This window comes from the organism of the source record quoted next, unplaced genomic scaffold (assembly GCF_019419815.1).
Source record: "Pyrus x bretschneideri cultivar Hongxiangsu unplaced genomic scaffold, Pyrus_bretschneideri_v1 Contig7, whole genome shotgun sequence".
NCBI lineage: Eukaryota > Viridiplantae > Streptophyta > Magnoliopsida > Rosales > Rosaceae > Pyrus > Pyrus x bretschneideri.
Window position 1 is genome coordinate 6253187 of NW_025999809.1, and position 24830 is coordinate 6278016.

Below are 24830 nucleotides of genomic sequence, written 5' to 3' on the forward strand. Positions count from 1 at the left end.
AAGCCCCAACGGCCCTTTGGATCAACGACCTCAACAAACCCATACACCCATTCTTCAAGATCAAGCCCAACGCCCCTTGAAGATCCATTCATCAACTGTTCATCCTTAGATCAAGCCCCGACGGCCCCTTGGATCAACAAACAAATCCACACATCTATTCTTCAAGATCAAGCCCAAAAGCCCTTGAAGAAAACCAACTGTTCATTCAAGATCAAGCCTCGACGGCCCTTGAAGAAAACCAACCGTTCTTCAAGATCAAGCCCAAAAGCCCTTGAAGATCCGCTCATCCATCAACATTCAAGATCAAGCCCTGAAGGCCCTTGAAGAAACTTCCATCAACCTTCAAGATCAAAGCCATGAAGGCCCTTGAAGAAACTTACAACCGTTCATCCAAGATCAAGCCTCGACGGCCCTTGGATCAACAAATCTACATCTTACGGAGATCGAATCAGAGGATCAAATTTGAGAGAGATCGTAACCCCAAAATCATTAAACACAAAATATTATTTTGTACACGTTATTCTTGTCTCTTGTTTCAATGAACTTTCGTGTTCACAGTTAGGCCAAACATAACATTGTCACAAAAAACCATATCCAATCGAGGGCCAAAGGGTCTAGGGTCAAACATAATTTATTATTTTAATTGAATTATTATGGTTACTTAAATTAAATTACCTCAATAATTTTATGTTATGGATTGTCAATAATTTTCATGTTGTTAAATGTTTTTAAAAATGTTGTTTAAGTTTCACATTGCCAATTTTTTTTATGTTGTTTAATATTACTTAATGTTGTTTAATATTGTTTAATATTGTTTAATACTATTTAATGTAAAAAAAAATCAAATATGAGACGTCAGCAAATGGCCCTGCCCGGTTGGCTCTTTGGCCCTTTTTTGTCCAATGGGGTCCATGAGCCCTTTGGTCTGGCCTTCGGTTGAAGATGGTTTTCAAACTATTTTTGGTCTCTCTGGACTCTTCGGTTGGAGATGGTCTTAGATGACTAGTATCAGAGTCAGTACACTTTTCAAGTGGAATAGAAATGTTCAAAGTTAGTAGTAGTTCATGACTTGAGAGGGTGGCAAACTTGCATACAAATCCTTTGGGGATTATTTAGGATTAATATTTTGTCCAGAGGAAAAAAAAAAAGAGAAAATTCTGGTTTAAATAGGGGTGTGATATTCACACATCCCATTTTATTTTTCACACATCTCTTAATAATTTCTGTCCATTGATCTTCTTTAATTAATCCGATCCGACGATTGAAAATTAAAAAAATATGTAAGAAGTGAAATAAGGTGCGTGAATATCACAACCATTAAATATTGCTCTATTCTCGTGTTAGGCTTGACTATTATATGCACAAAAAACTGTTTTTTTCTCGTCTACGCAAAGCGCACGTGTTCGCCGGATATTTTGTTTTTTTATGTTCTTAGTTCATGCACGCCTGCAAAGGAAGGATTATACAACAGGCAAGGCGATAACTCTAAATTTCATGTGAAAATATAGTATTTGGTAATCATGTTCTTAAGTGGAGCCCATATTGAGGAGAAAATTTTCATTATGATTGGAATATAGGTGGTACATCACGTATTTTTATATAAGTGATAGAAAATTTTATGTTTTAATTTATTAACTTTTTAACACATATATCTTATCATTTGTATAATGACGCGTGATATATTATCTCGTGTTCCAATCACAATAAAAACCCTCTTCATATTCAGAGAGAGGGAGAGAGTCATATATGATTTTTATAACATGAAAAGATACATTTGGCCTAATTAATTGATGGGAATACTTCTGCTCAACTTTGAAGTGGACAGATTTTTCTAAGCATTAGATATTCAAGTTGAGATTTTACACGTCTTCATACAAGTTGGTTTGCAGATAAACTCCAAATTTCATGTAAAAATCTACTTTTTGGTAAGGATAATGTTAGAGAGACTCGATTTGTAGACTAAATTTTAAAAACTAAAGAAAATGAAAGTTGATGATTGGTTTATTGCTTAAGCAGAGCTGATGATTGGTTTATTGTTGGAGCTGATGATTGGTAAGGATAATCATGCTCTTAAGCAGAGCTGATGATTGGTTTATTGTTGGAGCTGATGATTGATTTATTATTTAAGCGTTGATAAACATGCTCATTTCTATTGGTGACACATCATTTAATTTGCAAATTTAAGGTGAGCTAATAGCGGTTAGATTATTTTAAATTTTTAAATTTGTGTCTTGGATCAATTAACTGAATAACTAATCTAGCAATAATCAATAAGTGTGAAGATGCACTCCATGGATGAAATATGCGGAATGAGTTGGAGATTTGGTCAATTTTTTTGTTTTTGTGTGAGTTGGAAATATGTATACGTATCATCTGATAAAGGAGGAACATTACTGTAGTTTGACATATCGTGGAGGATTCCAAGGCTGCTCCTCCTCAACATCACTGGAGTTTCAATTTCCCACACCCTTGTCAAGGAAATAGTATTGCACATCGCCTTGCTCGCCATGCTCTCCGTATGGATTTGGTTACTTGCTCCTCGTTTGAGGAGCCCCCAGACTTCATTTTAAGTTTAATCTCGTCTGAATGTAACTAATGTTGGCATTACTCTGCCGGCTTACTCTGTATTGGTTATTTTTGTCTATGAAAAATCATGCCGTTGCTTAAAAAAAGAAAAAGAAAAAGGAACATTACTGCAGATCTACATAGTATGATTTATTGAAAGTTTAACATGTACCAAGAAAATCATGTTCACGGTTTGATCAGTTAACAGGTTAGATATTTGATAACAAAAGATGATTACAACATGTACGACATGATTTAGCCTGGCAAATTTCCACGGAAATTTCCTCATTGCATAATTTAAAATGCCCTAATTAAGTGCAAAACTTTATTATGTACTATGATCTATTCTTGCATAAGACTAGATACATTTAGGTAAGTAGTTTCTTTTCCTTGTTTCCAGTAACTATCGATTCATGGGTATGAGATATAGCGCGTCTCATATATCAGAAAATCAAAAACTCAAATGATGATATAGAGAGCAACTCAACTTCTTATAAAAACATATTGGGTCTCTTATATTTTTTTGATGTGAGTTTTATACTATTCACACGTTTTCTCGCGCATGAGGTCATTTAAGTTTAATATGTAGACAACACGTATTAGGATGTAGGCAGTGGCGAAGCCAGGATTTCTCGGGGGAAGGGGCGAACTTAAAAGAGTGCAAGGTTAAAGAAAAATGACAACAACTAAATCTTTTTATATAGTAATGTCTTCCATAATTAATCAATTCAAACAAATTATAATTGTTGCCGGCGATGTTTCATGTCATGAAAACGTCGCATAATAGGCTCATTATCAATAAAAGCAAATACATCTCTCTTAATGTAAACAACCATGCTATCACTCAACCATTGATCTCCCATTTTGTTACGCAATGGTGTTTTCACAATCTTCATAGCAAAAAAAGCTCTCTCCACCGAAGCCATTGCAATCGGTAACACCAAAGCCAATGTAAAAAACTTATACACTAACATATAGCTTTCACAACTCCCGGTCATCACTAACTCTTTTGCAAGATCACTAATTCCTCTCAATGATGAAAACTCACTATGCATCTTCATATCATGAATGTAATTGTCAAGTTGAATTGGAAGATTCATGAGGTCCATACGATCAAAATCTGAGGATAAAGTTGGGCTAAACGAACAATTTTTGCTTTGTCAAAAGATGCAAAATTATTCACCGGACTCAAACATGCCATACAAAGAAGCAACTCGGTGTTTACCTCATTGAAGCGCTCATTCAATTCATTTAGTTGCATATCAAGGACTTGAAAATAGAGGTCCACACGATATCATAGAATCAAATCAATAATCAATAACCAATAACCATATTACTGCATTACCATATGATTCTGTACTAATTAAACAAAATTCGTATTAAATAATTAATTAGGGTTAGGGATTATAAATTTAGGAAATAAAAAATTTACCTTTGATTGAAGCCTGGAAGCTGGTGGCTCATACTTCAGTGGCTGAAGAGTGGCTGGTGATGGCTGCAAAAAGCCAACGGGAATCAACCTTCCTAACTTTTCCGTTCTGTTGGGTGTTGGCTGCTTGGATTTAGGGGGCAAATCTGCTCTCTCTCTCTCTGATTGGTGAATGGGAAGGTTGAAACAATAAAGGGGGCACGAGTCTGAAGGACTGAGGGAAGGGAACACGCGATCCCCCATATAGATATATATATATATATATTTGTTTTATTCAAACACCCAAAACGGCATCATTTTATTTTAAAATTTTTAATTTTTTTACCAGGACCAAAACGACGTCGTTTTGGCCTGGATGTTTTTTTTAAAAAAAACAAAATTCAAATTTGCAGCTGCTGCACGCAGCAGAAATAGAACACCGGAAACAGAGGGGTTGCACCAGTCAGTTTTTCGGCGAGGGGAAGGGCTGAACCCAACTCTCCAATGGTGTTTTCCGCCAAGGGGAGTGGCGGCCGCCACTCCTCGTTCTCACGTGGCTTCAACACTGGATGTAGGAGCATGTATCTCGTTGGGCTAACATGGATGAACCATGCATGCACACATATTGGGCAACAGAAGTGAATATGACTCTGATATCAGGAAGGAATCGACATTTCACTTTATAGTATAGAATAAAGGAATTGGATCCGCTTGAAACCTTAGTATCCAGAGCCTAAGGATCAATTCATTTGAGCCACACAAATTGAATCCAACGGTCCCTATTAACTCATTTTCCTGGCCCATCACACAAAACCAATGACTCTGATTTTTTTTATACACTAATCAACGGCCCAGATGAATTGATCTTTAGGCTCCGGACACTAAAGTCCGGAGCGGATCCAATTCCTAGAATGAATTAACAGTATGAAGAATAACATAACTTCTTATAATCAGACACTAAATCTCTTAATTATCCGATGTGAGATTCAGATGGTTGACCATAAATCCTCATCCTATATGAAATTCATTTATGCTGTAAATTAACAAATGATTGCGTTACCAATCAAATACTAATCTGAATTGTCCAAGTAAATTCATTCCGGCAAAATTGACAAATCATTCCGGCAAAATTGAACAAGAATTATATATAATTTTTGCCGCCATGATTACAATGGGGCCTCATCTCGAAAGGTCAAAGAATTGGACAGCAACAACACAAAATTCTATTTCCCAACTCATAATTTCATAAACAAAATTATAAAACAGCCTTCCTTATTGACATATCAAATTCCTAACAATTCTGGAATTTCCTCAGCTCCTGAGAATATATTAAACCAAAAGTCCATGTTGTTGTCATTGTACGTGTCTAAACTAAAACCACCATCAGTAGGCCCCATATTCACTTGTGGGTCACCACCAAATGCCTGAAACTCATTCACCGTCTCTTCATAGTACTTAGTTGACAAAACTTCCGACCAAAAACTGTCATCCGGTTCTGGTAAATTTGCTTGGTAATCGTCAAATGTCACGCATACATTGTTACTAATGTTGTTGTTGTTGTCCTCGTTGGTCGTGACAAATGACGTGTTACTTGAAGTACATCGAGCCGGCGAAACAGGCACACAATCCAAGCTATCAGATTTTGCACAATGTGAAGAATCATCAATGGGCTCTAGCTCTTGCTCCGTTTTTCTAGAGTAGAAATGTGCCCTAGAATCTGATTCGGTTTGGTTCGATTTCAGCCTTTTTTTTAAATGGGTGTGCCATACATTTTTTATTTCATTGTCTGTGCGACCAGGCAATCTCGCTGCGATTTGTGACCATCTGAGAAAAAAACAATAAGGAAATCAGATTTAGGGATATCAAATCTGTTCTGTTGTGTCACATGAATCATTGTGAGCACTACGCAAGAGTGCAAAAAATGTTGCGTAGTACTTTAAATGCTTGAAAATCGTGTTTTTCATTTTTATTTCTTGGGTTTTAGGTAGTGCATGAAAAAGTTATGTAAGGAATCTTTTTTCAGTCCCCACATGTTTCACTAGTCGACTAGCTAGATTGTCATCTAGTCCCCACATGCAACAATGTTCTTCATTGGTATGATGTGATCTTCCATTTAGAAATTAAGAAGAAAAAAAAAGAGTTTGTCGATAGTATGAATTCGTATTCAATACAAACACGTTTTAATGATTTATAATTCACGAGAAAGGTGAAGTTATGGACCAATTATAATTGCGTAAACATGCAATACTTGGAAAATGAATACCTCTCAATAACTTAATATGGTCTTTTACTCTAGCGGAGAATGATGAAATTATAGATCTAACTGTTAGTACTGCGTTAACCTGCAGTTCAAATTTGCAGAAAAATCGAAGAGGAAATGGAACTACGTACTACGTACCTATTTCCTAACATTTGATGTAAGTTGATGATGGCGTCTTCTTCTTCCCTGCTAAAATTCCCTCTTTTGATATCTGGCCTCAAGTAGTTTGTCCATCTGAGTCTACAACTCTTTCCACACCGTAACAAACCTAGAAAAAATAAACACTCAAGGTCAATCAAAAGCTCAAAACTTTCTAGTTTCTAGTATGTATGTACGTGTGTGTGTGTGTGTGTGTGTATATATATATATATATAATTCTTCTCCAAAATGTCCTTTAAGAACTTAATTTGGAACAACCCAAGAAGCCATTTTTTTGTTTGCATTAGTGGATTAGCAGTTGATAAAGCAAGGTCTAATCAGTAATTACCAGCTAGTTTTGGGAGAGCTCTCCAGTTTCCATGGCCATGCTGCTGAATGTAAGTGACGAGTATGTGATCTTCTTCTGCAGTCCAAGGTCCTTTCTTCAAACCCATCTTCTGGCAGCAAGGAGCTCTAACCATTTTTCTCTTTCGAATTTGATCAGAAAGTGATTAAAAACTCTCTGTTCGGGCCTAAATTAGTGGCACACTCACGAAACCAATCACTTGGCCTAGGTCCAAGGCTGAGGCGATATCGTAGGAGTGTTACTTTGAGCTGCTTCTTCTTCTCCTTCTCCTTCTGCTTAGGCTGTTGCTATAAACTTATAAACAATGGCAAGGTCTAAGATTGTGAAGACTCCCAAGTCTATTTATATACATGCATGTGCGTGCTGGCTAGCTTTGGCCTTGTACGAAATAGTCCAAAGTACAGACATGCATAATTTGAAATCTCTTTTTCTCTCATGTATTTGTGGGGTGCAGTGGCGTATATGACTTTTTGTTTTTTATTAGTCGAACTAAAACGTGAGGATTTATACATGCTTCTCTCATATTTGCTCTTGAATATTCAACACCATTTTTTTTTTAACATTTGCACAGTAACTAAGCATATAAAGCATCTCACATAGGGGTGGGCATAAAAACCATAAAACAGCATCAAACCGTATGAAAATAAACCGAAAAGAACCGTGTTGACAGGAAAAGTCAACTTTGAGCCAAAAACCGAACCAGACCGTTCAAACCGGTTCCAGTTCCGATTTCGAATGAACAAGAACCGGCCGGAACCAAACCAAACCGTTTATTAATAATAAATAAATAAATAATATATATACACACATGTCATGGTATGATAGGTTGAAAAATTAGTTTCACCAAGTTGCAAAACAATGGATCCCATCCCAATGAGAGCTCACTCACCCCACCCTCTCACCTCACTCACGGCCTCACATCCCCATTTCCCCATTTCAATTTCACATAGCCAACCCCATTTGGTTGCACTTTTTTAGTTGTCACTGCCATTTGGAAAAAAGGAAAGTCTGCATTCTATTCTACATAAACCAATATCAGTGGCTACCTTAAATTGAGAATTCTCCCAAGAGGAGTGTCATTGCTTTGGTTTAGTGTTATATTAGTAGAGGAAAGGGGTGGTGCGGTGCATCTATTGCTATGCTGTCCTGTTGCTAGGATATGTGATCTCATGTCAGTTGAAGAACATTTTGTTTCATCGCTTTTCCTAGGTTTTTTTACATAAACTTTATGCCAATTTCTTGACAAAAGAACAATAAAAAAAATTTATGTGGACTTCAAATTGATGCTGCTTGTGGATCAGTTTGAGGGACAGTCCAAATGGAAATTAGGTAGTTATTCTTCCATTTGGCCAAATCCCTTTGTGAAAACGTACTGTACAATTCTTGAGGATTTGTGCCATAAATAATTTGAATGCATAATGATTTGGTGTTCAAATAATTTAGTATTTGGAACCGTAAATCGGCAAGAACCAAATTGGAATCAGTGTAGACCAAACCGTACGGTTCTAGTAATAAATTTAAGCGAAACCGCACCGAACCGAACCATTGATATTTTTCAGTTTCGGTTCCGATTTAGGGGTGGAACCGCACCGTGCCCACCCCTCTCACATGGAGATTCTACGATATTAATTCAAATTCTACAACAAAAAACACGAATACTGGCGAATCCAATTCATGATCCAATATATTTATTGAGACAAATTCTTATTATCTTAATTTCAATATATTTTTAGGGAAATATACATGTCAACATATGCTTTTGCAAGCTTAGAACGTAATAAGTCAAATCTTTGGTATTGGAATTTTTCTTAAGGAAGTCATAGTTAACATTAGTTTGGATTTAAATTTTTTTGTGTTGTAGAAAAATCGTAATAAACATCTAAAATACCGTTTTGAAGGGGAAAAAACCTTGACCTCAATTGGCATATTGCACCTAAGACATCTCTATCGACCCTAACAGTTGATAGGTGATGAGTATCTTTCTGTAATTTAATTCTGATGCGTTATACATTCATTAATATTTACATACAGCCCGGGAGATTAGACTACTATGCCTTAGTGGGTTTACCGTTTAGTTTTGCTTCTGGCTTTTTTGTACATGACAAATATGTATGAATAGGGACCAAAAAAATGAGGCAAGGCCAGCCTTTTTCTGGCGTTGTTTCAAGTTACAGCATCAATGCTTTGGTGGTCAACATAGAGGACTGGTTTTCTTGAACTTGTACGGACAAACTTCAAAACTATTCTTTTAAAGTTTAAGCTCACCAGATACAATTTATTTGAGAAAATAAATTGTTATATTTAGAGCATGATAATACTTATTTTTTTAATCAATTCTTTCATGCAATGAAGCTCAGTATGCATATTAAATCCCATGAATTAGTAAATCACAAACAAAAAATGATAGGCATTCAGACATAAATGTAACATCTTGAAATCTATACGAGTCATGACAGTAAAACGTGCTCAATACGGCATTCACATTAGAAACAAGCCTCCGACAAAATGTTCTGTTCTCTATATTTTTGTAAGCATGCACCCAAGTTCAACTCAGACAAACGTCAAACGTGTGTGGTTTAGACTCTCGAGTTAAAACCAAGTTCTGTTCAGATCCAAGTTCTCAGTTTATGAGAATATTAAGAAAATCACATCAAATACTTTTACAACCAATTAAACATAGAAAACTCTCAAACCAATTACAAGTGAAACTATAAATTAACTAGTAGGGCATGGAAATGCCACTGAGTTCACCACCTTCTTCATCAGTCGTATATCACCCTATTTTTCTATGTCGATCATTATCTGGTGTGTAAAATGTTCAAACACAAAGGATTAAAATATTTTTGCCGACTTTGAACTGGGGACCCCTAAGTTCCACCAATGATATCACTAATTGAACTGAAGAAAAGTAGGAGAGTTAGTGGCGAATCCGGTCATCATGTGGATAAAGAAGTGCTGATTAAGTCTAAAGGAACACAATTAAAAAAAAAGAACTTTCATGAAAAAAATTTGGGCTAAATTTATTTTAACAAAAAAATCATACTATAACTTTATTTAATGAAAAAGAATTAAATTTTAATGAAAACCCATAAATTTTAATGAAAGGGGACAAAAGAACTAAATTTTAGTGAAAATGATAAAATTAAAAAAAAAATTGACGTGCGGGCCCCGTGCGTCTATTGCGGATACTATTTATGAAACTAAACATTATTTATGAAATTGAACACACTATTTATAAAAATGAACAGGACTACACTATTTATTGGTCCAATTTCATAAATAATTTCTAGTTGTTGATCCACTTTCATAAATAATGCCTAGTCATTGGTCATGTTTCATACATAGTGTTTAGTTCTTGGTCATGTTTCATACATAGTGCCTAGTTATTGGGCTCTATTTCATAAATAATGTATAGTAATTGGTATAGTTTCATAAATAGTATCTCTTTCTTGGTCCGGTTTCATAAATAGTGTCTAGTTATTAGTTCACTTTCATAAATAGTGTCTAGTCCTTAGTTATATTTCATAAATATTGTCTAGTTCCTAGTCTAGTTTCATAAATAGTGTATAGTCCAATTTCATAAATAATTTCCACCTATTGGTTTAGTTTTGAAAATAGTGCCTAATTCTTGGTTTCGCTTCATAAATAGTGTCTATTTATTGGTCCAGTTTCATAAATAGTGTCTACTCATTAGTTTAGTTTCATGAATAGTGTCTACTTATTGATCAAGTTTTGTAAATAGTGTTTAATTCTTGGTTTAGTTTCATAAGGTTTGAAACTTATACCCTTTTTGGTGCTGTAAAAGCACCAATTGTGCCAAAAACAATGAACCCAGAAATGATGCTTTAGATCAAAACCTTGAGAAGATTATGTTCTTAATAATTTATATAAAAAGCTGTTTTTAATTACCAAATTAAAATTTTCTCACATTTTTTACATATCTACAATAATAAATGCAGCTCTCCATCTAATTTCTTGAACTAGGGTGTCAACCCGGAGAAAATTTTCATTGTGCCCATGACACAAATGGTACACCACGTGTTATTATGTAAGTGGTGGAAGATTTTCTTTTTTATGTTATTAATTTTTTAACAAAAGAATCTCACAACTTATATAGAGACATATGTTGTATCATACCGTGTTCCAGGCATATTGAAAAATCTTTCTTCATCTTAACTACTATTGCAAAACCACACCTCAAAAATAAAACTAAGGAACGTAATTCAATTTGAAATTTTTTTCTTATTCTAAGAAAAAATAAATAAAAAAATAAATAAAATCTATTAATGTAGCTGGCAATAGGAGAAAAAACTGGAGTAGGGAAAAGGGCAGGGGTGGGGGGACGACGCCCCGCGCAAGTTGAGTTTTTTATGGTTTCCCGATTAGTAATGGACCATGGATTAAGTTGTGCGCCTATTTGTAATAGACTATTACTTTCACAATTAGTAATTGAATGATGTCACGAATACAGTCAAAGTTACACTAACTATTTCTTTTTTTCCTGCATGAGACAAAAACTTTAAAAATCAGTTAATGCATACGTAATTCGAAATACAAAGTAAAAAGATACTTTTCAAACTTGTTTCTCCGTATCGTATTACTGACCATAGGTTAGACTGTGCATGTAGGACTATTCTTCTTAGGATTTTGAGGGTGACATTTTGCGTTCTTCTCAGATGTTTTAATATAGCTAATCTTCAATTTTACTTATTAAAAGAAAAATGCTCACAATTGACATTTTTAGGCTTAATATATTCAGAATCAATATCATCGATATTGTTTTTAATTTAATCACTTATTGTTAGATGTGATGTTTTAGCACAAAAGCCTTGGTAATATTAAAAAGTTATACCCCACATATAATTAAGATGTATGTTATTTTGTTATATAATTAAGATGTATGTTATTTTGTTATATTTTTTCGATGTGAAACTATTTTACATTAACCATATAACTGGACATCTGAAAATCATGCCAACTGTAATTGCCATCCCTACTCCAAAAGCAAATAAAAAAGTCCATGCTTTGATATGCTTACGGTTGAAGTGCCATAAAATTGGATAAGCAAAAGATGAATATTTTTTATTTTTTTATTTTTTATGATAAGTTAGGTGGGAATATGATTCAATCAACTCGTGCACATATATATGATCGGTCCTACACTACACAAAAATTACTTCAACTTTACTCCCCAAGAAAAAGCAGCAAGGCAGCCAGTTTCAATCTCTCATCTTCTCGCTTTATTCATCACATTATTATATGTGTTAAACGTTGGAAACTGTTTCATGGTTAATTGTATTGAGACCTAAGATATATGTTTGAGTTACCGAGTAATAAAATCTTGAGACTTGACTTCTGATGTGTCGTAAAATTTCTTCATACATATAATACATATCCAGCTTTTGAATTGGGGAGGATGCCCTAGAACTAGAAGCCCCTAAAGTAGTTTCAACCTACAGGCTCGAAAACCTAAAGTTCGTCAAGCACTTAACCGATCGGCAATTGGATATAGTAATTCTATGTAACAGAGCGATCGAGTAGCTGATCATACTTTTCGATTGAGGGTCCTCCTTGGATTCTTTTTGTGAGGATTTCGGAAATCTTTCAATTACATTCGTTCATTATACATTATGCGATCAATTTTCGTCAGGTACTATATATATTTAATTTTAAATACAAATATTTACAATAATTTTTTATTGCACGACATACGATGAGCTAATATAATTAAAAAATTCCTAGAATGCTTACAAAGAGGATCCTCATTCATACTTTTCAATATATATGTATGCTATTTTTTTATTTTTTATTTGAGTTCTCAAATGCTAATTAATTAGTAACTGAAAACCGCAAGCTAATTACATGTTTGAGTTCACAGTATTTTTCTAAGATTTAAACCGTTCATATTTGTAAATCTGGTTTAAAGATCATCCTTTACAACTATTCATTCAATCAGAAGATGTTCAATATTTAATTGTGAAAGAAAAAATTGACAAAACAAAGTCGCTAAAACCATAATGATATGTGAATAGATTTTTAATCTACAATTGAATATATAAATGTTCATATATTCGTAGTCCAACCGTGCAAGGAAGATGGTGGAGCTGGTCCGAGTCCGGTGGAGCTAGCGATGCTCGATTGTTGATTAGAACATATAGATAACAAATTGTAATTCTCAAACATTTAGATAGGATCATACTGTAGTGGGATATATTGTAAATGTATATATTCCTCTGAGAGAGAGATTCCCAGAATTTCAAAGTTCAAACCTGCTCTCAGACAGAAAAGTATGTGAATTCAAATTTATTTATATATAATTCAAGGAATTTGTATATCTGATGAGGCGAGGACTGCAACTTCAAACAAGCACAAATATGAGATAATAAATTGTGGCACATGCACGTGCAATTAAACATTAGGGTTAAATTTCTATTGCCGTGATTAACTTGGATATCAGGATATGCAAAGCAAATCGCTAACGCATGCATTTGAAACAATCGATGTTGGTGTTGGTTAATAACGTGTAGACAGATGCACCAAATATGATATCGATCGGAAATGTAAGAAACTTAGATTGAGATAACAATTGATGCATCGTTTCGACAAAGCTGCACTTCAACTTTTCATCTCTTCTATAAAGTGAGTAGAACCTCATCTTTTGACCTTTGTCATGTAGCTAACTTAATTATATAGAAAATGCTAGGTAGATTAAAATTTTAAATTAAATTTACAAATCAAATTATATGTCATCAAGAGAAAATAAATACGTTAATCAATACTTAATTAATAATTCAATTATCAACAATCGCATCATTTGATTTACAAAATTTGATTTAAAAATCTAGTTTATCTAACATTACCTTAATTATATACCTCCAAGTTTTATTATAAAATTAAATGGTAATGATAGCTGATTATTTAATTATAAACACATAAGTAGTTAATTTCCTGATGTACATTTTTCTCTTAAAATAAGTTTCATATATATATATATATATATATATTATGAATCTATTTAAGTAGTTTGGCTAAGCCACATGTAGACATCAAAATTTCGGTGAAATGAATGTTGACCAATAATTAAAATTTCAACGTTCACGTGTCACATAATTTCTCGTGTTTACACCACATAATGGGTAGCTTAATTCGATATTATATTCGTCATTCACGAGATTCGAACCTAAAACCTCTTTTTTCTAAACGAAAAAGAATACCCACTAAACCGTAATACTGAGTGACTTCTTTAAGTACAATTTAATCCTTATAAAAAATATAAGAGAAGCGTGTGTAACCACACTTGTTTAGAATGTCCATAAACAGTTCTCATGATTTATCATATCATATCATACTATTATAACTGAAAAACTGATTAAGATAATGTAGTATAAACTGTATACCATGTGAAGTATGGGACCTGCAAGGAGGAGGAGTGCACGTATTATATCAGTCGACATGCATGTCCAGTCCACTGAATGAAGAATTTGAAGATGTCCAACTTCCTTATAGGCTGGCTCGCCCTCACATATAGAATGGAAATAGGAATGCAGCGAGTTTGTCTTTGTCTGTCTGTCCAACTGAAAATCGGCAGCCATCACAAAGATGGTAAGGCTGCATCAATTAAGGAGTAATGCAAAATTTATATATTAAAATTTGCAAACTAAATCATGTGAATGTTGATGGTTGAAGAATTATTATTTAAGTGTTGATTAACGTGCTTATTTTAATTAGTATTGTATTATTTGGTTTGTAAATTTGATTTAAAATTTTGATATTCTTAACATTACCTCAATATATATACGTCAGCTTTGTCCAGTTGTGAAAGATAAAAATCGAAAACACCAAAGAAAGAAAGATGCTTTTTAATTTAATTTCTAAATAGCCACTTACGGCTAGTTAGGTATTGTGGTGCTTTTTAAAAACATTGTTTTTATTGTGCTATGAGAATAAACAGCTGTAAAATAAAGTTGTTGAGTGTTTGATAATTTTTTTTTCTTTTTTTAGTGCTTATAACCAAAAAAAAAAAAAAGTGTTTGAGTGTTTGATAAACTTTTATATAAATTGCTGTGAATAAGTTTAATGCATAAAAATAATATGTTATTTAATGCGATATAACAATTGTCAAAAAAATGATTATAATTTTGTAAAATATACGAGGGTATATTTTCTATTTGAAAATTTCATTAAATATACAATAATTACTATGCTTTGAAAAAAAAAAAAACATTTTTTTTAGAAGTATGGTAGACACTGTTTTTGCTTTTCGATTGTCCTTGATAACAGTTTTAAGAAAATAAACTTTTTATTACCAAAAAAAACATTTGATGTTCCAAAATTTTTAATTAACTTTTTTTTTAAGACACCACAATTCCAAATCAGTACCAACTGATGTGGCTAGTCTACTTCCCATGCTATCATCAATGGCGTGCTATCATCATCACCTTTTCTTTTCTACTCTTGGATTGAAAGAGATTTTAGTGTCGCTAATTTCTTCCTTTGAACTATCACAAATGGTCGGTTTTACATTCAAATGTGATTCCTCATATTTATTCAACTTGTCGGTGATAAATGTCAAATTTCAAAACCAAAAGGGGTTTTATTGGTCCCTAAAATTGACTCATCATCAAGATGATATTTGAAATTAAAAATAAATCAATGTAGTTCTTGAAAATAGATGTCGCAAATCAATGTGGCTCTTCTATCACAATTCTGTTAAAAATTTCGTTAAGTGCTAATATGGCACATAAATGGTCCCCACAAGATTTACGAGTTTTTATCACAAATGGTCCCTAAAATTGACCAACACCGTCAAGATGGTTCCTGAAATTGACCCACACTATCAAGATGGTCTCTAAAATTGAAAATCGGTCAATGTAGTCCTTGAAAATAGATGTCACAAATTAATATGATCATTCCGCGACAATCTATAAAAATTTTGTTATATGCTAATGTGGGTTTAATAATGAATTAAAATAGTTGTCTAAATACCTTTTTGCATAATGAAATGTTTTTCTTATAGTAGGGCATACTCCGAAGAGAGTTCCCTCCCATAAATTCTCAAAGGCACAAAGCTTAACCAAGGCCTAAGAGGGGGTGTGAAAATAGTTTTTAACCAACAATAGACGCACCTCGAGTATAACCTCATTATCTCAAGATAGAACTTGCTGTTATTTGCATCACCAGACCGCTAGTGAAGCGTCGAACAAGCTCTCCAAGATTAAAGTTGTGAGGAAGTTGATCTCCTAAATGTTAACAGTGATGTCCCAGAAGTCGTTACCAATCGGCCAAGCCTTCACCAAAGGTGATATTGATCCATGTTCAATTCGATAAAGGGTGTCAAAGTGTGTAAAGATGGTTATATAGAGTTTTTATTTTATTTTATTTTATATTATATTATATATATATATATTTTAGAGAATAGAAAGGGAATGAGGTAAAGAAATGTACACTGGGATCGGAGGTGATTACAGGACTGGGTTTTTAGGTTGACAACTTTTTTATTAACTGTTAAATTACTAAGCCTATTTGTAATTTTTTAAATTTAATTAGACTTGTATGACCCATTTATGTATCCCATTAAACACATACAGAATTTTTGACAAAAGTGTGACAGAATGACTACATTGATCAATTTTCAATTTTAAGAACTATTTTGATGTCTCGGGTCAATTTCAGGAATTATTTGTAAGAAAAAATGACTTATGGAACCCATTTATGTGCCACATCAGTACTTAACAGAGTTTTCAACAAAATTGTGACGGAAGGATCACATTAATTTGCAACATCTATTTTCAGGAACTACATTGATTGATTTTCAATTTTAAGGACCATTTTGATAGTGAAGGTCAATTTTAGGGACCATTTGTGATAAAAACCCAAAAAAAAAAAAAGTACAAAAATAATAACAAATAAGATTAGGAAAGTTAAATAAAAATGAAGAGTCTTTTTGATAACCAATTTGTTTTTTGTTTTTATTTTTGCATCTGTGATATGAGAAGAGTGTGAAGAAGGGTGACGAGAATGTGTTTAAACAAGAGAAAAGAGGCCAGAAAAAAAGTTAAAGGGAAGAAATCGACAGTAGCAAGGTATAGAGGGAAATAGGCAAAAAACTATTACGATGATCCTAAATACAACTGAAAGTTATGGTGTGCGAGTGCAATTCCCTAGTAACAGTATTTCCCTACTTCTATAAACGTTGTATCACAAAGTCCCTGCTTTGTCCAATCCTACCCGTACCAAAGAACTTCAATATCTTTGAGAAGAATTATCTGTACCTAGATTCGACCCCCACGCAAAACGGCTTCCTGTTCCATCGAGAAATCGATCGGTATACCACCCCTTGGCCTGCAGTTCCAATACAAATGGACCAAATACGTCATTCATCTTCTCGTAAGCCTCTTCCAGTGCACTCGGACTCGGCACATGAAAAGACTTCTCTATATCTGCAGTGTATCCAGCAACAAGCCACCCTCTCAATGCGTCTTCGCCGGTAGCATTTTGCTCCAATATCATGTCAACCCCTTTGTTTCCACGATTTAAAAGAAACTTCTCTTCAGGGAACATTTCTTTCAATTCACCAAGTTTTGAAGGCTTAATGACCTTGTGGAATGACCTCCCCACTCTTACATTTCCGGCATCCTTTATGAGTCGCCCAGGGAATAGGAGGTCTTCCCGATACCTCAGGTCAGCCGGGCTTGATACTTTTCCTGTCTTCAGAAAATCAGCCACAATCATTGCAGTCCTCTGTGGATTCAATGTGTTGATAGGAGTTGCCCGCATTTCTTCAATGACACAGTATACATGTACCATTGAAAGAAGAGGCCCAACAACCATCTGCAACAAGTTAAAGATCATTCGAATCTATTTCCTTCAAAAGGAATATTAGAAATTCACAACCACCGTACGAAATGAATTCAGAATAACAAACTATGCAATATTCACTGCAGTCATAGCACACGAGTGATGCAAACCTGTTTTTAACTCAGTTTGAAAATGGACATTTCGTGCAATTCCGAACACAATAGAAATAATAGATGAGGCTGAATGGTAAAATTGAGGGTTAGACAGTGAATCATATCCACTACCTTTCCTTGCATAGACGAACAGACAGTAGATGCTAATTGGATCCCTGCTCCCATTCCAATGACATTGAACACAGTTGATATTGCCTCCCCTTTGGCAAATAGATCACTAAGATTGCCCTCTTTTGCAAAGGCCGAATAAATTGGTAATCTTGTTGCTCTCGCAGCAACAACTGCCATCCCCTGTTAACTTCAAAGGTAAAAATCTTAAGGAACAATCAACAAATTTATATTTTAGGATTGGAGAAGGGACTCAAAACTTTACACGGACATGGTATTAAATACAAAGACAATAAAATAAATTTCAATGACAAGTTTACCTATTACTTTAAATAAAACGTTAAATCAGAAAAAGGAAAAAAAAAAAAAAAACCTAATGTTTACCAGTAATAAATAAATTATAATAAAAATGAAAAAAGTGAGGAGGACTTGAGAAGAAATTAATATGCACATGTATGCATCTCTATGAAAACTATACCTTTGCGAAATTGCCTAAACCTGCAACTTGAAGAAAAAGCTGTGGACACAAAGGAGAAAGTACTTCCAAGCCAGTGCCAAAGTCATAGAGCACATCAGCTGCAAGGCGAAAAGCTTAATCTAATTAAAAATCTTCTAAAAGCATTAAAGTCACTTTCCGCCAAAAACATATAGTTAGATAAGAATTAAAGCTCCCAAACAGACCCAAAATTCTCCAACATTTAGGCTCGGAATCCATTCTTGCGCCCAGATTGCTACATATAAGCTTTCCCATGTGCTGCATCCCATCCTTTAGAACCTGCATGTCAACAATATGGAATTGATAATATTCGAAATGAAAGCGATCAGAGTCATGATTTGGTCGCAAGTGATCTTATACTCTTCAAAAAGTGAGAACTTACCCAACTTACAACAGTTGCTTGTGCAGGGGTTGGTCGCAAGCCTGCAGCAAATAGGAGTGACTGTAAAGGAGTAAGAATGCAGCCAATGACCCAAATCATAGTTGTCTTGAAGATTTCTTATTTTAGGGTGGGGGTGTGGGGAAGAGAGAGAATAAGAAAATCTGTAGCTTATATGATGAATTGTCACTCAAGAATTGTAGCAAATAAATAGATAGTATATACTAAATAGCACAAAAAACAACATATAAAAGGTCCAAGGTGCAATATCGACCAGAATTCATAGGGTTAAATTTCCACGCAAGAAATATAAATGACGATTTTAAATGCATTGAAGGCATCGGAAAAAAGACCTGAGTTGAAAGCACTGACAGGGCTGCACTGGTTAAGTGCTGCAGTGCCCGGAATTGTGTGTATCTGAGATATCCTTCATTTACACTGCACAAGTAAAAGGTACATGAGTAATTGAACCAGTCTATGGGTTCTCAAAAGGAATAAACCAATACTTTACCTATATGGATATCCCGAGGGGAAAAATTTATTGACGAATGAGTCAGCGACCTTAAGGAACACTGGCCTCGAGTCATCAAGAATCTTCACCTGCAGAAAACTCAATGCAGTTAAAGTAGTTCAACAAAAGCAAGAACAAAATCAACCCGGCACGCAAAAAACACACCGGACCGCAGCTACTTCAACTAATCCTCTTTCCATTCCCCAAAACCCGAATTCCCACCGGGTCCCCAGTTCCCATTTTTGCAATGGCTATGTATTTTATTTTGCCGAAAATTCTAAGACATTGTTGAACCAAAAGCATCCTCATTTCATTTCCCACAAAAAAAACTACACCTTCGAGTACAATTAACTATTTCAAATCCCCTTCTTTCATTTCCACACCATGTTTATTTCAAAACAACTCTCTCTCTCTCTCTCTCTCTCTCTACCCATACATTAAAATCAAACCCAGCAACCCGACACTCAGTGACCGACTTGCATTGCCATTTGACCACAAAGTCCCCAACTTTTCACCAAATCAACAAGAACCCATAGCTCAAATCAGACCCAACTTGGGAATTTCAGTCAAGGGTGCATCAGCAGCTAAAACTACCGCTTACCCAGCTGAACCCAGAAGTGAATACGCAATTTAAACATGGGGAAGTAGATGAGAACTTACAGAGAGTTGACCGCTGGGGTCAAACTCGCAGCGGTAGGAGACCGACTCGGAGGTTTCAATCCAGTAAGCCGGCACCTCAGGAGGGGCTGGAGCTTTATCTGGCTCCTTCTTCGGCATCATTATCTTCTCCTATTGAATCACGAATGAAAACAAATATATGATAAAATATATATGTATATGTGTATGTATAGGTGTAGGTGTAGGGACATACCAACAATTTCATGGGAGGGGGAAGGAGGTGGAGTGAAATGGGTGACTCTACAAAGGAGATAAGAATTTCCGCGGCGGAATAGGGTGGGCCAAACCACCCGGAAATAAATTCAACGATAATGCGGCACTAGCTTAACGGTTTTGGTATTTGGATTCCGAGTCCAAGAAACAAGTGAAACGACATCGTGCTATGTAATGACAATTTGAGTCCCACAAGCAAAAAGGACGTCATTCAATTACTCAACTCTAAGTCTATCGCGTGGCACCACGTGTTTTAACTTGAAAATATATCAGCATGAATTATGTGTTATTACGTGTTTTACTTCGAAAATACACCAGCATTAATCACAAATTAACGATACTAAGCTTGACGTTCAATTGCATGTACGTTCGTTTGCTCAGCTTCATTTAATTATTTTGTCAAATCACTTCAATGAGATGTTAGTTTGTACTGAGAAAATGACGCATTAAGGTAAGAAGCCAAATTTTATGTGGAAACGAGTATTTACAAATGCACTTAGCTAACTTTGTGCTTAATGAATCACAATCCTCTCGTATCTTTAACCACTTGAGCTACAAGCCTTTTATTATCGCTTTCTCGAGTCCAATATTTATTTTAACGAATTTGATAGCAACCCAATTTCGCAAGTAAATACCTGATGGCACGATGCAACCTTGTGAGATGGAAAACAAATCAAACAACGTTGCAAGATTGACAACTATATTTCTCATGAAAGTTGTTTCCCAATTGAAGTTTCACATTTGGTCGAGTAACAAGATCTATGCAGAAATAACCAAATCTTAAATACTATCAGGACTCGGGAGTAATACTTACAGCCTGAGAAAAGATTAATTACACAAGTGAAAAAGGGGGCTTTGCTCGCCTGAGGGGCATGTGGCTTTTGACAGTCGAAAGACTTCTTAAACGAAAGCTCTCGGTCCCAGCTCTTGCTTGCGCAGACCTCATATGGAAAGGTAAAACCATAATTTCCCCATTTCACTATGACATCTCGGCATCATCTTCATAGTCGTAATCTTGTTCGCTTGGCCTGATTCTCTTCACATCCCTCGGTGCAGGTCTTCCCTTCTTCGGTTTTCCTCTGTGACATAAATTATATATTTCAGACAGTGATGCCAGGAGATAGAGCCTCAAAGATAAATGGCGGCAATTGATACAAACTGTTTTCCATCAAAGATAGATAGTGGAGTTCTTACTGCCCATTTGCATATATACCGCCTTTGGACCGACCTGGACCAAAGTCTGATCTCCCATCTACAATAAACACAAGGGGACAAAACAATGAATAAGAATTGCGCAGGCTGTTGTTGTATATTTGGCAACATAAGCTTTACCATCTCGTGCAGCCGCAAGTTCCTCAGCCTGAGAAAAGAGAAGAGAACCTATGAACATCGGTTTCATGTTTCAAACAATTATTTATCAATGTAAACCTATACATGCAAATAAAAGTGGTTTGAAATTTTAAGTCCACATTCACTTGCATGAATGTACTGATAATGCGAAAATGACATTAAATTAGAACAATAAAAGATGAGGACAACCGGTACAGCCACCATAACGGGACTTTTAATGTTTAGAATACTTACTGCTGGTGATGTAACAGAAGATAATGAAAACATTCTATCTTCAGGCTGAAATTTCCTAGATCGCTTCAAGCTGCAGTCAAAAGGTATGAAGAATTCCATTCCATTAATCCGTATACAGCAGACTCCAAAATCCAAACATGAAAGTTTTGTGCATATAATGCAGAAAATATCAGTGCTGCGTGTTTGATTTAATATAATTTGCATGTGCCATGTGGAATCTTTTGTATGGAAAAATAGATTATTCAGGGGAAATGTGCTGTAAGAACATTCAATTCAGATGCCATCAGAGCAATGAGTAACGGCCAATCATCTCCCAGCTAAAGCATGTTTCCGACATAAAAAAGGCTTGCCCGAGAAATAATTCAAGAATATAATTTATTCAAAACCGCCAAATATCATATATAGAGATAATCATTCCATGAATTTAGACTCAACCTGCGAAACCAAAGGTCATTTCGTGAGTTTTTGTCTATAGTTAATGGGGATCACTAGATGAGCTAATACTACCAGTTTTAGTTAGCTGCAAAAGTGGTCAGTGAAAGAACCCTGCTAGCAAAGAAAAAGACCGCTTGGAGGAGTAACACAACAGGTAAGATCAGAAAGGAAGTGAACCAGAGGGAAAACTGAATAATCAGAGCATTGAATCTAACTAGCCAGAATACTAAAGAACCAGTTCTTCATGGGAAAAAGAGTAGTTTGTTTAAGACTATCACGCAAACACAGAAGCCTCATGGGCAAGAGTTAACTAAGGAGGATAACCCTACATAGGAGTACAAAGAAAAAAAAGCCAAAGGATATCTTAGCTAGTTCTCACAGGTTAGTGTTCTTGGATGACGATAGAAACCCTTCAAAACCTTTTAGTACATTTCCACATTGAGTTGGATCCTGCAGATAACTAGTCTCCAAATCATAGACCTGCATTATAAGAAGACATTAGTTCCAGTAAAGAGGCGTATCAAATACACAGCTCAGCTGCAACTACAACAAGACATAAAAAAACTTTTCCATCCCATGGCTTGTGCTGCATTTCAATTCTAAACGGTGCACCAAACCAAAACGACAAAGAAACAATTACAACCAAATATCCGTGGCAACATAACCAAGAAAAACTTACCTATCATGGGCGTATACACACTCTCTCTCTCTCTCTCTCTCTCATTGAGTGCTTATATACTCATTTCATGTAAGTTTGCCTCCATTAAGACACGAAAGAAAAATGCTTTATTCTTTAAACATACTATACAAAACCAAGTAATTTTTTCTCCACTAACTTGCATACATTTCTATTCATATCTGCTGCTGCATTTCGGTTCTAAACTGTGGACCAAACCAAAACGAGAAAGAACAAATTTCCATAGAAACATCATTAAGACGAGAAACGCTTACCTATCGCGGGCTAACTTACATGTTATGTGATAAGGGAGATGGACACAAAAGGGTTAACACCCATTTCATGGAAGTTTAGAACATGTAAGTTTAGAACAAAAAAGGGTTAACACCCATTTCATGTAAAGTTAATAACACGACAAAGAAAAAAACTCAATTTTTTTTACATACATTTCTGATTTTCTATACATGACCAATTAAAATCATTTGTGTAACCAAAAAAAAAAAGGCACAAAAGAAAAAGGTCTTCCATTTCAGCTATATCCCCAGAAATGAACTCTAACTAATAAACCCAGTAGCCAAAAAAACTCATTCTCCAACCCTACGTGAAAGAACAACGAAAAATGTAATTAAATTATTTAAGAAATAAATAAAAATTGAACCTGTTTTTCAATGCCTCGGAGTTCATCTTGAAGCTTGGCTCTCCTACTCAGAAGAGAAGCGAGCATTACCGACGGATTATTGCTCGACGCCTTTTGCGCTGCTAAATATTTAACACAAATAAAAAATAATCAATTTTTCATTGATAATAAAATTAAGATCGATTTTTTTCAATTATTTTGTGAAAGAATACAATCCCGACGCGTACCTTCTGAATCCATTTTCATCAGGGAATCGTTTAGCAGCTGCCCAGGAACCAAATTTCGAAAACCCAAAAACCCCAAATTTTAGGGCACAAAATTTCGATCCAGGAAAGCAGTCGATGTTTCGGGTTTGGGTTGCGGATGCTCCTGCTCTTTGTTGGTGGAGAGCTCGTGACAATCACGTGACCCTTTCACTTTTTTTATTTTTATTATTTTATAACAAAATTTGTTATCTACATAGAAACAAGGATGGAAGAGTATGCTAAACCTCATAATAGAGTAGCAATAATATGGTTCAGATTCGTCTTTTGTGAAAATTAAACTTAAAGCCTCACACTTACAAATGAAAAAAAAAATACTACTATACCGTAATACTAAATGGCGTAACATTTTCACATTTGAGTGCAATAGAAACATAGTCAAAATAGGGTTTTTTTTTTCTTTAACCATTTTTCAACATTAAATTGGATCAACAAGGAAATGAATAAGAATACTAGCCGAAACAAAATTTCATCAGGCAAAACATCTCTAATTGTAAGTAAGCACTCATAGTTTTTCTAGGAAACACAATCAGAAATGTATTAGTGCGTCAAAAAATGATTTTTGCCATTCAAGAAACACTTGGAAGTATTTCATACAAATCTACGTTTAAATGTTTTTTTGGATCAGATCATTGTTTGAATTACTCTTATTTTTTTGGACAGGGTAATTATCTAAATTGCTTGAATATGTGACCCCGATTGCAAACAGTTATATGAAATTAATTTTTATTAACGTAAGTTTGGTTTCTCCTATACAACGAAACATTACTATAACTAATTGACCCAACTTATATCTTCTTACTTTAATCACAAGATCGATGTTAGTTGCATGATAACACCTAACAGGATCATCTCCGGATATTTTTGGTGAAGATCTTGAAAATCCGTGAATTATGTCTGTTTATAGTACATTGTGCGGTTAGTTTTTTTAACTGTTTGTGTTTAATTTTAAATAAAAATATTTAAGATAATTTCTAACCACATGATATACTATAAACAAATAAGATTGACGAATCTTCTGAATTCTCACAAACATAATCCGTTTGTCTTGGCAGTAGCAAAAGTAGAGTCAGTCTTCTGTACGTGGCGAGTGGACAAAGATTAATATATAGCGCGTCAGCGCGGACGGTGGTGGAGAGTGG

At 34.8% G+C, this 24830-nt stretch overlaps 3 protein-coding genes across 4 annotated transcripts; all 3 read right to left on the reverse strand.

Annotated features, from left to right (window-relative positions):
• Positions 1-5173: 5173 nt before the first annotated feature.
• On the reverse strand, positions 5174-7061 carry LOC103958890 (transcription factor MYB30-like). The gene is made up of 3 exons (XM_009371212.3): positions 6721-7061; positions 6372-6501; positions 5174-5797 (listed from the first exon to the last, which is right to left on the reverse strand). The coding sequence occupies exons 1-3, from the start codon at positions 6851-6853 to the stop codon at positions 5257-5259; spliced, it is 804 nt and encodes a 267-aa protein (XP_009369487.2). The 5' UTR covers positions 6854-7061; the 3' UTR covers positions 5174-5256.
• Positions 7062-16775: 9714 nt separating this feature from the next.
• Positions 16776-20348, reverse strand: LOC103958917 (protein root UVB sensitive 2, chloroplastic). Its single transcript, XM_048573978.1, has 9 exons — positions 20074-20348; positions 19863-19991; positions 19203-19291; positions 19045-19129; positions 18695-18754; positions 18498-18591; positions 18295-18392; positions 17820-17999; positions 16776-17568 (listed from the first exon to the last, which is right to left on the reverse strand). The coding sequence occupies exons 1-9, from the start codon at positions 20083-20085 to the stop codon at positions 16981-16983; spliced, it is 1335 nt and encodes a 444-aa protein (XP_048429935.1). The 5' UTR covers positions 20086-20348; the 3' UTR covers positions 16776-16980.
• Positions 20349-20766: 418 nt separating this feature from the next.
• Positions 20767-23811, reverse strand: LOC103958892 (chromatin modification-related protein MEAF6). Of its 2 annotated transcripts, none has more exons than XM_009371214.3 (7): positions 23653-23811; positions 23447-23547; positions 22492-22592; positions 21678-21747; positions 21426-21453; positions 21288-21345; positions 20767-21172 (listed from the first exon to the last, which is right to left on the reverse strand). In XM_009371214.3, exons 1-7 carry the CDS (start codon positions 23669-23671, stop codon positions 21073-21075), a joined length of 477 nt encoding a protein of 158 aa, XP_009369489.2. In that variant the 5' UTR covers positions 23672-23811; the 3' UTR covers positions 20767-21072. The 2 variants fall into 2 exon arrangements, with proteins under 2 accessions (XP_009369489.2, XP_009369490.2); XM_009371215.3 differs by having other exon boundaries at positions 23447-23544; positions 23653-23805.
• Positions 23812-24830: the final 1019 nt, after the last annotated feature.